At 30.1% G+C, this 13,938-nt stretch overlaps 1 protein-coding gene across 1 annotated transcript; it reads left to right on the forward strand.

Annotated features, from left to right (window-relative positions):
• Positions 1–229: 229 nt before the first annotated feature.
• Positions 230–11,152, forward strand: LOC111628062 (TWiK family of potassium channels protein 18-like). Its single transcript, XM_023371780.1, has 3 exons — positions 230–920; positions 8,877–9,097; positions 10,102–11,152. The coding sequence occupies exons 1-3, from the start codon at positions 248–250 to the stop codon at positions 10,714–10,716; spliced, it is 1,509 nt and encodes a 502-aa protein (XP_023227548.1). The 5' UTR covers positions 230–247; the 3' UTR covers positions 10,717–11,152.
• The last annotated feature ends 2,786 nt before the right edge of the window (positions 11,153–13,938 follow it).

The raw sequence follows: 13,938 nt of genomic DNA on the forward strand, positions 1-13,938 counted from the left end.
CCTAAACATATTAAATTAATTGTTAGAAATGTGTATTTTAAAATAAGCGATATGTTTCAATTACTAAAAATGTAGAACACGAAGAAGACACACAAAAAATAAACACAACCCCTCCAGACTCATGAAATATAATAATCATAAGATTTGTCATTTCTCGTTTCAGTTTTCTGGAATTCTTTTTTTTCCTTCCCTTCCTGCAACTTAGTTTCTCCTCCTCTTCACTATTCTGACGTCATAGAAAGCGGTGATGCTAATTTTGAGAAATCCCAACAAACCAGGGAGGCGTTGTGTGAGTTGGCACGTGGATCTAAATGTATCGCTGGCAAAGGGATGCTCTAACATCAGACGTTCACTACCACCGTCAACGGACTCGTTACAGCATTTTTACTGCAGCAATCGCGATAACAAGATGGGAAGCCCAACAGGAACCCTCCTGAGACCACCGTCCTATCATCCTGTCATAGATTGGATGCCAGCGGATGGTCACCCACAATATTATGTTATAAATCCTATGCACGTGGTCACACTCAGGGACAAAAGCAGGACCTTTGCAGTACGTTGTGTAGAAAAGATTAAGGCCATATCAGAAAAGTGGTTCACTCATATTCTTTTGCTGATATTCTTAATCGGTTACGCGTGTTTGGGTGCTGTGATATTCAAAGCCCTGGAGGCCCCTTTGGAGAATAGAGAAAGGATTAGTTTGAGCAGGATTAGGGAGCTTATCATTCACGATATGTGGATTTTGCACAACAGGAATGTGAGCCTTAATACTTGGAACAGTGAAGTCACACATAAGATGATCGCTTACGAGGAGCAGGTGTATGAGGCTTTCCAGAATAAGATTTCTATCGACCCTGAGCAACCTCAATGGACTTTTTGGGGTGCCATGTTTTACTGTTGCACTGTTTTTACTACTATAGGTAAGTTTGTTCATTTTATAAGCTAATTAGTGCAGTAATTAATGGTAATTTATACAGTAAATCACTCAAATTAACAGTAAAATATGTTTACCAAGACAACGATATGTTTACCACTTCGCTTGAAAACACTTCTAGAAAGCAAATTCTATAAATAATTCCTAAATTATTATTAGGAAATTCTTTAAAAGTATATATATTTTAAGAGTTTAAAGTATAAAAATTTTACAAATTAATTGAAATTTATTCATAAAAGTGAGATTTAATTTCAATTGATTGTATCAATACATCAAGCATAAAAAATACAATAAATCTTTAATTTTTTTATTTTGTTTCAAAAAATTATATATTTAAAATGTAAAAATATAAATTATTAAGGGGAAAAGTATAATTTTTTAAATTAAAAACTAAAAAAATTGCTGTTTTTTAAACAGAAATTACAACAATTAACTGTAATTTTAACAATGCATTTTACGGTTGGAAGAGCGTAAATCAGTTGAATTTAATTAAAAAATAAATATAAAATTTTACATAATTCGATTGTTTACCCATAAAATAAACATCACTGTTTATGTTTTAACAAAAAAATATTTATAATAAACACCCATTTACTATTTCTCGGGTGTTAAGCCAAGAATTAATATTTATGTTATTTTGGTTGAACAGACGAACAGAACTTAAGTTTGAAAACCTAAATTATTACATACGAGGGCCTACTCTATAAAATAATAATTGATTTAAAAACATGAGGCCTTAATTTGCAGATTAATGCCCTCATTTTAAACTACATTTTAATCTCAGAACAAAGCTTCCTTTCATAGAGCTTCACTCTATGAAAGGAAGTTCGAATAGAGTAAGGCCTCTATTACATGCAAGGGCCTTCTCCTCCAACAAACTATAATTAATTCAAAAGCACGAGGCCCTAATCTGTAGAGTAAGGTACTCCTCACAAACCTCATTTAAGTCTATAGATTGAATTCTCCCTCATAGAGTAGGGCCCTAATTGCGTAAATTGCTATTGAACACTCACAATATTAAAATGAAACTGAAAGTTCAAGATGTATTGAACAAGCTGAATACTCTTTTTTACAATTTCACTTATATTCAGGAATAATTTCATAGTATAATTGTGCCATAGTGGAGACATGTTGAAGGTTAACTTTAAATGTTCGAAACACACGTATGATGCCAAGAAGTGTGTCTGTAGTGCCAACTGTATCATTTTACACCAGCTATTAATTAAACCCAGATTTATCAGACATAATTTCTTTGATTTTAAACTGATAAAATTGCTACTAAAATAATATAAATGATGCCAGTGATTGATCGCCCTGACACCATGATTTAGATTATTTTTGTTTAAGAGCCGAAACAGAAACAATAATACGACATTTTTGTTATTTCGGTTGTCTTATTTTGGTGTTCTAGGAGGAATTTTGAGTAAAAGTAGTTTTTTTTTTTACTATTTTTCTTTGGTTTCAAGCAGCAAGAGGTTTACTTACTGCACTTCAAGCAGCAAAAGGTTTACTTACTGCACTTCAAGCAGCAAGAGGTTTACTTACTGCACTTCAAGCAGCAAGAAATTTACTTACTGCACTTCAAGCAGCAAGAGGTTTATTTACTGCACTTCAAGCAGCAAACTTCTTACTGCTTGAAGTGCAGTAAGTAAAACTTGAAGTGGGGATGTACTATTTTACATAGAAGTGTTACTCTATGTTAATGCCACTTTTGACAAGTTAAAAAACAAAATAAAACTTTATAAATAGTTTACGGATGATAGAGAACGAAGCATAATTAAAGAAGATAAGGAAGTGGGATGGAGCCAAAACATTTGCAATTGGAGCAATTAAAAGGAAACTGAAAGATCTCTAGACTTTGTTTGGCACAAATATCTTACTTTTAAACATAAAAACTTAATAATTTGTTTTAAAATTTATAAAATATACCAAAATTTCCCTTAAAAAATTAACGAATTTTTAATGATTTTAGCGAGGTGTTGCTACTCGTCAATGGAGAAGTACTACTAAAATCATTAATAGATTTACTAATTTAAGAGCCAAATGTTAATATTTTTTAACATAATTTTAAGCTTAACAAGATATTCTGTGCCAAACAAAATCTAGACACCTCTCAATTGCTCTAATTGCGGCAATACTTGAAGTATTGCTCCTCACTGGGACCAACAGTAGCGAAATTTCACTTTATAAAGTAGTAAACTTATAGAAATAAAGACAGAAAATTAAAAAAAGGAACCACCCCCAGAAATTTATCAACACGAAAACCGTGACGATGTGTGTGAATCATATTATATTTTTATCTAAATTACGTCACGTACAGGAATAGTAACTGAGTGTCCTCGATTTTTTTGGGTACTATTTTTATGAAATATCAAAAAATAATAGAATTATAACCAAAAATTTCCTTAAATTTTGAATTTTATCGAGTAAATACATTGATCGTTGTACTATTGAGAGGGAAGAAGAGCACAAGGAGCATACGACACAACCCATTATATAACATTGCTGTGTTACCTCAAGTGTTGCAAAACCTTTTCTAAAGTAATTTTATTTCGTGTATCATCACTCGATTTTTTTTTACTTGTAAGCAGTAGACTTTTAAGCACCCCTCTTCAGTTAAATTAATGGTGTTTGAGAAGAAACAGCGTTACAATGATGAAAAAATTGGACAAACATGGAGTAGGGTGATAGATAAATCTCTAGGTCACTTTTTTTTGGATGAATTAACGTAAAGTTTAGCAATATATAAATACGAATATCTACTTTATTTATAAACAAAACATTGTTATTTAAGATTTCACGTAGAAGATTTCTTGAAAATCTTCAAAGATTTCAGAGTGCATACTAGTTTAAAACTAGATTACATGCTCCAGACTTAAACTGGTGTGCAATATATACATTTGAGTGTAAGAAACATTAATAAATTTTAGAAAAATCCTTAATTTAATCCAGAATTATAATTTTTCTACATTAATTTGCTGATTTGACAAGAAAATTTGAACAAATTTAGTTGCATAAGCTGGAGGATTTATGATTTAAATTTAGATGTTTATAAAACGTTTATAACTACAATAAAACTTTCGACATGTAGCGGTTTTAATTTATTACCAAAGCAAATGTTTGGTATGAAAAAGATTATAAGCGATCTCACGAAGAGTTTTTCTACTCTCCTGCTGTACATTTATTTTTTCTTTTTAAAGCCATAAAATCCAAATAAAAATCTAAGTATATAAAGATTTTACGAGAGAAAATTAGCTATTTTGAATGTCTAAATTACACTTGATGCTTTGTTTCGTGTTATTCTTGGATCGCTAGTAAGAAAAGGGTTGAGTGACACATCTATGCCATTGCTCTTTACATATAAGTGTATTTACTCCGCTTAATTAATTAATTAATTAATAATATAATTTGGGAAAAGTAATGAGGATATATAAAAGAAATAAATCTTAATTTTGTTTCTTTAATTTTTTAATTTTTTTTATAATAAACAAACCGTTTAATAAGTCAAAAAATACAGATTATTTCCTATCATCCAGCTTGAAAATGTAATCATCTTTACAGTTTTCCTACAAATCATCCATTATAGAATCTTCAGAATTATTAATTAAAACAATTTTCACATAATTTTCATTAAAAAAATGGCTCACAAATTAAAGATAAGTTTAGTAAAACGACGACGACAAAGGTTTAAGTAAATTTTCTTTATTCCTTGTATAAGAATACATCTGGAATATATTTAGCATAGTTTCTAACATATTTTGGCATTGCAGTTGAGGGATTTGACTTCTGCAATCTTCAAAGAAATTCCCTAGAAAAACAAAAAAAAAAGAAGAGAAGGGAGAGAAAAGTAGATATCCTGTTTTGTATTCGTAGTTAAATATAGACCAGTCACCTTGCACTTGGAAGTGGCTCATGCAATAGACTATTGTAGAATTATGTATGTTAATGAACTTCACGGCTGTCATTTTCTTCATAATCTAAATTTACATTCACATTACTTCCAGAAAATTTCAAATTAGCACCAAAAAAAAAAAAATCGTTCTTTTGCAACACAAGAGCGAAATTTACCGAAAAGAAGTATAGGAGAAGCGGCATTTCTACTGCTTAAAATATATTTTTCTGCCATAATTTATGTTTAAAATGTTAAATATTTATTATTTACATAATTAGAAATGCATTAATGTTATATTTTTAAAGATTTTTTTTCGTCTAAAATGTATTTTTTCAGTTGTTAATGCCGTTCAAGTCGTTCTATGTTTGAAGTTGTGTTATTGTTATGATAGACGTGATTATAACTTTAAAATTTACTATTTCTAAAATTAATATTTCTTTAAAAAGCTAACAAAAGGGACCGATGTTTATTTTTGGATGGCTTGACATCAAAAATCCATATTTATTCTCTAGGGAACAGACCCGAGTGATGAGTCACGTTCATGTTTCATCGTCGACTCGACAGCAGAATATGTTATTTAGACCTTACTTTTTTACCATTGGGAATTTACAGAAAGGTCAAGGTTATTTCTAGAAATATTATTATTATTATTATTGGTAAAAATATTTAAAAATTTATTATTTTAATAGAGGATCTACCTTCTTAAACCTTAGACTAAATAGCGAGAAATTACGAAAGATTTGAGGAAAGTTGGATTGTATGTAAATTCTCGTAAAGATTTCAACTTTATCATGATAATTTTCGTAATTTACAATATATTTCCATCATTTTTTTAAGTTTAATGAAATAAAAACATTAGTTTTTTTAATAATTTAAGAGAGGTTAAGTATTATTTTCGGTTAGGAACTCGTGGAACGATTTTATAACCACTCAGATCATAGGCAAAATAAGGGCACAATTTAGAAGGCTCTAACCTATAATATATATAGGAAGCTCTAAACTATAACATATAGGAGGATCTAAGCTATAATGCATTTCCATTACCCAATAAAAATAACTTGTAAGTCCAAGTAGTTGTACGTTATCTAACTTACATGTAAATCCAACAGTGTATATCACTTATATTGTATTATTTTCAGCCTTTTTATTTAGTTTTTAATATTGTTAAAGGCATTAATATCATTATTACATTGTTAATTTCTGATCTACTGTTATTCATATACCACGTGGTTTTCTTGTACGGATTTACAGATTAACAATTGAAATTTACGTTTTCCTGAAGAGAAAACGAGAAATAATGAATATAAAGTAATTCTTTTACTCGATAACTAATTTATGAAGTAAAAAAACACAATAGAAATGGTACGTTTCTATGAGATAATCCGATATCTTGTTGATTGGAGCAACCATAGTCGCGCTCCGACAAAAATAACTCTTCCGAAATACAAAAATAACTCGACTTAACAGAAATAAATAGCAAAATAAAAGAAAATCTTGCCGTGTATTTTCTAAGATAAATAGAAATTTAATTGAGAAACAAGTAAAGATTTCTGTAAGGTAAACATAAGGAATATTAGCCTATTCGAGCTCCCTGCGTTAATATCGAGCATCTGATAATGAAGTAATCTTAAAAAAAAAAAATGTATATATTTGTTTAAAATATTGACAAATGAAGAATTAAGTAAATAATATTTATGTTATTATTCTTATAAACATGAAAATAAATTCGAATTCAAGTTAAAAACAAATAAATATATTTAACTGTCTATTGAGAAACTAGAATATAAAATAAATCACTGATTAAAATAAATAATTTCTTATAAATTTATGCACCTTTACTTATCCATATTATATATATATGTTTTAGACTCGTATTTTCTTGAAAATATAAAAAACTTGGTAGTTTTTCCATAGGTATGGGTGTTTGTATGGAGGGGACACGATCGTCTTCATCCAATTTAAAGGTTAATAACTCACGTACCCTTCGTCGAAAATTTCTGAAATTTCGCAGGAAGATTCGGATATTAGGAGGGTTGATATTGTTAAATTTTGGTGGTTAAAGTTCAAGGGGTCGAGGAGATAGAGGGAATTAAGCGTCTTATCTCGAGTAAAGTTGGACTTAATAAAGATTTTATTCGTTATTAACATTTATAATCATTTATAAAACTCATTCCTATCTTCAAAATTAAACTTTTTACCATTCTATAATAAGTAATAATAATAGAATTTTTAAATTAAAGTTTCACAACAGATGGAGCCATACGCAATTTTAACATTTATGCCTGGAAACTTACGCAACTCTTTGCTGTTATTTGTATAAATAATAATAAAAAAATAAAATAAAATAAACTGCATTGCTAAGCTGAATTGTAGCGTGATAAATCAATTGAAACACGAAGCAAATAGCATTATCATTCGACTTCTAATTTTGACTTTTCGTCTTTTATTTTCGAAACAGTAAATTTTCCTTTCCTAACAAATTGTGTTTATCATTAGATTTGTCATCAGAACGGATAGGAGTTAGTAGTTTCTAATTTAAAAATAGCGAAAAAATCATAAATTTTCTTCCAAATCTCTACTAGAATATATACTCTTTACCTTATCAGTTTTATTAGAAAAATATATTTATAATTGATTTTTAAGTAACGAGATAACCTCGGTTGATATTTCCTCGACACCCTCTGATGCCTCTTAAGGTGATGGAATTACTTTCTATTATAAGAGAGGAAAAATATCACCAGGAAGTGATGAAATTACCGCTATACTAAGGAGTTCTTGTAGTCGCACGTGTGTAGTTTATTACTACTATTTAAACAGTGGCAGTTTGTTAACTGTAACTTAATTCTGCCTTAAATAATGTGATGATGTTTTAAAATATTGGTATTTTTTTATATTTTTTTTATAAAACGTTTTCTAATTGGTGAGTGAAGATGAAGATTTTATAATCACCTTGCTAGTTATGAAGATATTTTAAGTGTAATTTCTTCTTCTTAATCATCTTATCTTTTTAATTTTATTCTTAATCATCACTCTCATCTTCTTAAGATGTTAAACCTCTATTATGTATTATCTTCTCTTATCAGTTTCTTCATAAAATGGTCGCAGGTTCGCACCTGATTAATGGGCTGGTGAAGTATTCCAGTTTTCTTTTTCACGTGTCTACTGAAAGTGGCCCCTATTTAGGTGTTACACATAGATTTCTATGGGAAACTGGACCCGTCATTTCGCTGCTATGTTTCATTGTCTTGCAAACGTCGCTTTGATTCATTATGGAAACTGTCACCTCTATACACTTTATACGGGATTTATGTAACTATAAACATATAATCGATTTTAGCTAATAATTAATTTGATAAAATTAAACATTAAACAAATTGCAAAATCTATTTTAATTATAATCTTTATAATACAAGTCCATCTGGTCTTGTGGAATGTGTAAGTAGGAGGCCTCTCTAAGTGTTCCTTACATTGCATTTCGTGTGTATTAAAGGGGGAAAAAACCTTTGCTTTTGCCATATTTTATTTTAAAATATAAGTTTTAATATATTAGGGCCTCAGACAAGTAACCATTTTCCTTTTTAGTCCTCTGAGAGGCCCTGTATAGGTACTGCAGTGCCATAAACTCATTGAGAAGGAAAACTGTTGTAAGAAAACTGACTTATTTAGGAAAAAAATTGCTAATTTTTACATTATTTTTTACAAGATTTACTTATAAATCTTGTAAAAAACGGAGTTTTATGCATTAAAGTGTGTGTTTTAATTAAATAAAACGTTTTTTGGTAGGATTTCTCTCATTAAACAAACAACGATAATGCGTAGTAAAGCTGATGATTTATAAACTCTGAAGGATCAATCAGCCAAACCCTCGTTGCAAAGTAAATAAACTGAATTAGCACACGCTGTGCCATCAATCTTTCAATGTTTAGAAAGAAGAATATAGTCGAGGAATATCAAATTATGAGATTCTTAACTAGTGGGAGGTTTTAAACAAGTGTAGATAATGATTACAATTACCTGAGTAAATTGATTTATGTATTCTTTTCTTTACAGGTTACGGTAACATCGCACCAAGTACTAAAGGAGGAAGAGCAGTTACGATAGTTTATGCCTTTATTGGAATTCCATTTTTACTTATGGTGCTTGCAGATTTGGGTAAACTGTTCACACGTGCCATAAAATTAGTCTTCAAGTACATAAGAATGTTTTATCAAACGGGACAGATGAAGAAAGTGAGGAAAGTTGGAAGACGAGCAACTGCAGTTCCTGCCCAGGTCAGTACTATAGAATAATCGTTACATGTAATTTAACTCCTGTATGATGTATAGAAGATTAAAATGAATATTTTATACATTAAAAATGTCAGTAAAGAGCTACAAAAACTGAAATATAAATAAAAATTTCTAACAGAGTGAGGTGAGAGTTTATGTATACTGCTGATTCATGTCATGATTTGATAGAATTTCTACAGTTTTCCTTTTATTGTGAAATTTCTAACAAAGAATGATAAAATTTTGGCAAGCTCGAAGTTATCTCTCAGTAACATGACGTTTTGTTTAGAGTAAAGTTGGCTTACAGGCAAGTGACAGGTTTATTTCTCAGAAAAGATGTGGCATTGGACTGAGATCAAGATCTCAAAACATATGTACTTATATTCCTTTGAAGATAATATAAACCAGATACGGATATTTTGGTTCTAGGTTAATATTTTTTACAATTATATTGTTATTTCTCTGAAGAAAATACGCAGATAATGATTTTATATAGGTTTATAATTACGTATCGCTTAAAATCGAATTATTTAGTTACACGTAGATTAAAAACAGAAAGTATAATGTATATAAGAAAACAATGACTTGATATTTTAATACATTACGTATCAATTTCTATAGTTTTTTACCACTTAAAGATGATTGGTTTGGTTTATTTTGTTTATGGGCGATCTACCAAGGGGGAGGGGTGCCTCCCGTGATGTATTTTACAGGAAACTGACTCCTATTTAGATGATAGAAACGTGAAGAAAACCCGAAAAACTCCACGTCACCGGCCCGCTGGATAAAACTACTGAAACCACAATGTTCAGTGGTTTTATCTATTGAACACTGTGGATTTGATGATGAAGTAAAAGATTATATAAGTTTAACCAAGTTTAGTATATATCTGGAATGTTTTAACACAGAAATGCTAATTATTTTGACGATAATCGTAGAAATTAGTATCATTTTTTGTTGTTAAAACGTGTGTTACAGGATACTAAATACTTATATTTTTTTTCTAGTTGATGTTTGCATGGAGAGGAGGAATGCCTTCACCTTCTGTTCAATCGAAAAATTCTCCAGTGAATTTAGAAGGAGGAAAAGAAAATGAAACAGAAGAAGACATCGTTTCGTACGCTGAACCATTAGCACCTAGTTACTACGAAGTAGACGATGAATTTAATTTACCAGTAAGTTTAGCAATGGTGATATTAGTAGCATACATGATGTTGGGTGCATTTTTATTTACTTTATGGGAAAATTGGACATTTTTCGAGGCATTTTACTTCGTATTCATATCGATGAGTACCATCGGTTTCGGTGACTATTCACCAGCTCATCCAAGATACATGATGGCAACATTTATCTACTTACTCTTTGGTTTGGCTTTAACATCAATGTGCATCAATGTCATTCAGGAAAAGTTATCGGCCACTTTTCAGAAAGCCAAATTACGTCTTGGTAACACATTCGGTTTGGATATGGCTAATATAATAGAGGAAGATTATGGTAAACCCGATATAACTGAGGTACATGGAAAGGATAAATCAAAATCCGAAAAGGAATCTCCACCAAAAAATGATGTGGTGGCAAATGGAAAAACAAAATCGAAAGAAACAACAGAGAACAAAACTTGAACTTTCACAATTTATGTTAATTAATATAATTATTCTCATTTGTAGACCACTCGGTCTAGTGTTTAGGCCTCTCTTGGTCTAGTGAGTAGGCCTCTTATACAAATGTTTTTTTTTTTTTTTTTTTCTATATGCTCAGAGAGCTTATTTTAAACACGTGTGACAGAATTTTACTATTTTAGTGTCAATTTTTTAAAATAAAAAAGTGTCCAAAGTGATAGATGTAGATATGTGAATGTGCGTATGTTGCAGCAGTTCATATCATATGTATAAAGTCCATTATAATTACTGTGATAAAGTTTGTGGTTGTGTATATGTTTTATTATTATAATTTTTAACTTTTATATGTCTTGATATATTTATTGACTGCATTGCTGCATTGTTTACAAGTTTACGAAAGGAAAAAAATATATATATCTGTTAGATGTGGCATGAAAATGAAGAATGAAATGAANCACCCATTTACTATTTCTCGGGTGTTAAGCCAAGAATTAATATTTATGTTATTTTGGTTGAACAGACGAACAGAACTTAAGTTTGAAAACCTAAATTATTACATACGAGGGCCTACTCTATAAAATAATAATTGATTTAAAAACATGAGGCCTTAATTTGCAGATTAATGCCCTCATTTTAAACTACATTTTAATCTCAGAACGAAGCTTCCTTTCATAGAGCTTCACTCTATGAAAGGAAGTTCGAATAGAGTAAGGCCTCTATTACATGCAAGGGCCTTCTCCTCCAACAAACTATAATTAATTCAAAAGCACGAGGCCCTAATCTGTAGAGTAAGGTACTCCTCACAAACCTCATTTAAGTCTATAGATTGAATTCTCCCTCATAGAGTAGGGCCCTAATTGCGTAAATTGCTATTGAACACTCACAATATTAAAATGAAACTGAAAGTTCAAGATGTATTGAACAAGCTGAATACTCTTTTTTACAATTTCACTTATATTCAGGAATAATTTCATAGTATAATTGTGCCATAGTGGAGACATGTTGAAGGTTAACTTTAAATGTTCGAAACACACGTATGATGCCAAGAAGTGTGTCTGTAGTGCCAACTGTATCATTTTACACCAGCTATTAATTAAACCCAGATTTATCAGACATAATTTCTTTGATTTTAAACTGATAAAATTGCTACTAAAATAATATAAATGATGCCAGTGATTGATCGTTCTGACACCATGATTTAGATTATTTTTGTTTAAGAGCCGAAACAGAAACAATAATACGACATTTTTGTTATTTCGGTTGTCTTATTTTGGTGTTCTAGGAGGAATTTTGAGTAAAAGTAGTTTTTTTTTTTACTATTTTTCTTTGGTTTCAAGCAGCAAGAGGTTTACTTACTGCACTTCAAGCAGCAAAAGGTTTACTTACTGCACTTCAAGCAGCAAGAGGTTTACTTACTGCACTTCAAGCAGCAAGAAATTTACTTACTGCACTTCAAGCAGCAAGAGGTTTATTTACTGCACTTCAAGCAGCAAACTTCTTACTGCTTGAAGTGCAGTAAGTAAAACTTGAAGTGGGGATGTACTATTTTACATAGAAGTGTTACTCTATGTTAATGCCACTTTTGACAAGTTAAAAAACAAAATAAAACTTTATAAATAGTTTACGGATGATAGAGAACGAAGCATAATTAAAGAAGATAAGGAAGTGGGATGGAGCCAAAACATTTGCAATTGGAGCAATTAAAAGGAAACTGAAAGATCTCTAGACTTTGTTTGGCACAAATATCTTACTTTTAAACATAAAAACTTAATAATTTGTTTTAAAATTTATAAAATATACCAAAATTTCCCTTAAAAAATTAACGAATTTTTAATGATTTTAGCGAGGTGTTGCTACTCGTCAATGGAGAAGTACTACTAAAATCATTAATAGATTTACTAATTTAAGAGCCAAATGTTAATATTTTTTAACATAATTTTAAGCTTAACAAGATATTCTGTGCCAAACAAAATCTAGACACCTCTCAATTGCTCTAATTGCGGCAATACTTGAAGTATTGCTCCTCACTGGGACCAACAGTAGCGAAATTTCACTTTATAAAGTAGTAAACTTATAGAAATAAAGACAGAAAATTAAAAAAAGGAACCACCCCCAGAAATTTATCAACACGAAAACCGTGACGATGTGTGTGAATCATATTATATTTTTATCTAAATTACGTCACGTACAGGAATAGTAACTGAGTGTCCTCGATTTTTTTGGGTACTAATTTTATGAAATATCAAAAAATAATAGAATTATAACCAAAAATTTCCTTAAATTTTGAATTTTATCGAGTAAATACATTGATCGTTGTACTATTGAGAGGGAAGAAGAGCACAAGGAGCATACGACACAACCCATTATATAACATTGCTGTGTTACCTCAAGTGTTGCAAAACCTTTTCTAAAGTAATTTTATTTCGTGTATCATCACTCGATTTTTTTTTACTTGTAAGCAGTAGACTTTTAAGCACCCCTCTTCAGTTAAATTAATGGTGTTTGAGAAGAAACAGCGTTACAATGATGAAAAAATTGGACAAACATGGAGTAGGGTGATAGATAAATCTCTAGGTCACTTTTTTTTGGATGAATTAACGTAAAGTTTAGCAATATATAAATACGAATATCTACTTTATTTATAAACAAAACATTGTTATTTAAGATTTCACGTAGAAGATTTCTTGAAAATCTTCAAAGATTTCAGAGTGCATACTAGTTTAAAACTAGATTACATGCTCCAGACTTAAACTGGTGTGCAATATATATATTTGAGTGTAAGAAACATTAATAAATTTTAGAAAAATCCTTAATTTAATCCAGAATTATAATTTTTCTACATTAATTTGCTGATTTGACAAGAAAATTTGAACAAATTTAGTTGCATAAGCTGGAGGATTTATGATTTAAATTTAGATGTTTATAAAACGTTTATAACTACAATAAAACTTTCGACATGTAGCGGTTTTAATTTATTACCAAAGCAAATGTTTGGTATGAAAAAGATTATAAGCGATCTCACGAAGAGTTTTTCTACTCTCCTGCTGTACATTTATTTTTTCTTTTTAAAGCCATAAAATCCAAATAAAAATCTAAGTATATAAAGATTTTACGAGAGAAAATTAGCTATTTTGAATGTCTAAATTACACTTGATGCTTTGTTTCGTGTTATTCTTGGATCGCTAGTAAGAAAAGGGTTGAGTGACACATCTATGCCATTGCTCT

This window comes from Centruroides sculpturatus, unplaced genomic scaffold (assembly GCF_000671375.1).
Source record: "Centruroides sculpturatus isolate CEXI.00-Female unplaced genomic scaffold, Cexi_2.0 scaffold563, whole genome shotgun sequence".
In the NCBI taxonomy this organism is placed as follows: domain Eukaryota; kingdom Metazoa; phylum Arthropoda; class Arachnida; order Scorpiones; family Buthidae; genus Centruroides; species Centruroides sculpturatus.

Excerpts from the sequence above, each read along its gene's own strand:
- LOC111628062 (XM_023371780.1), top strand. The coding sequence starts at position 248 with ATGCTAATTTTGAGAAATCCCAACAAACCAGGGAGGCGTTGTGTGAGT. Across the intron at positions 921-8,876 it reads CACTGTTTTTACTACTATAG|GTTACGGTAACATCGCACCA; the intron begins GTAAGTTTGTTC and ends TTTTCTTTACAG. Across the intron at positions 9,098-10,101 it reads CAACTGCAGTTCCTGCCCAG|TTGATGTTTGCATGGAGAGG; the intron begins GTCAGTACTATA and ends TTTTTTTTCTAG.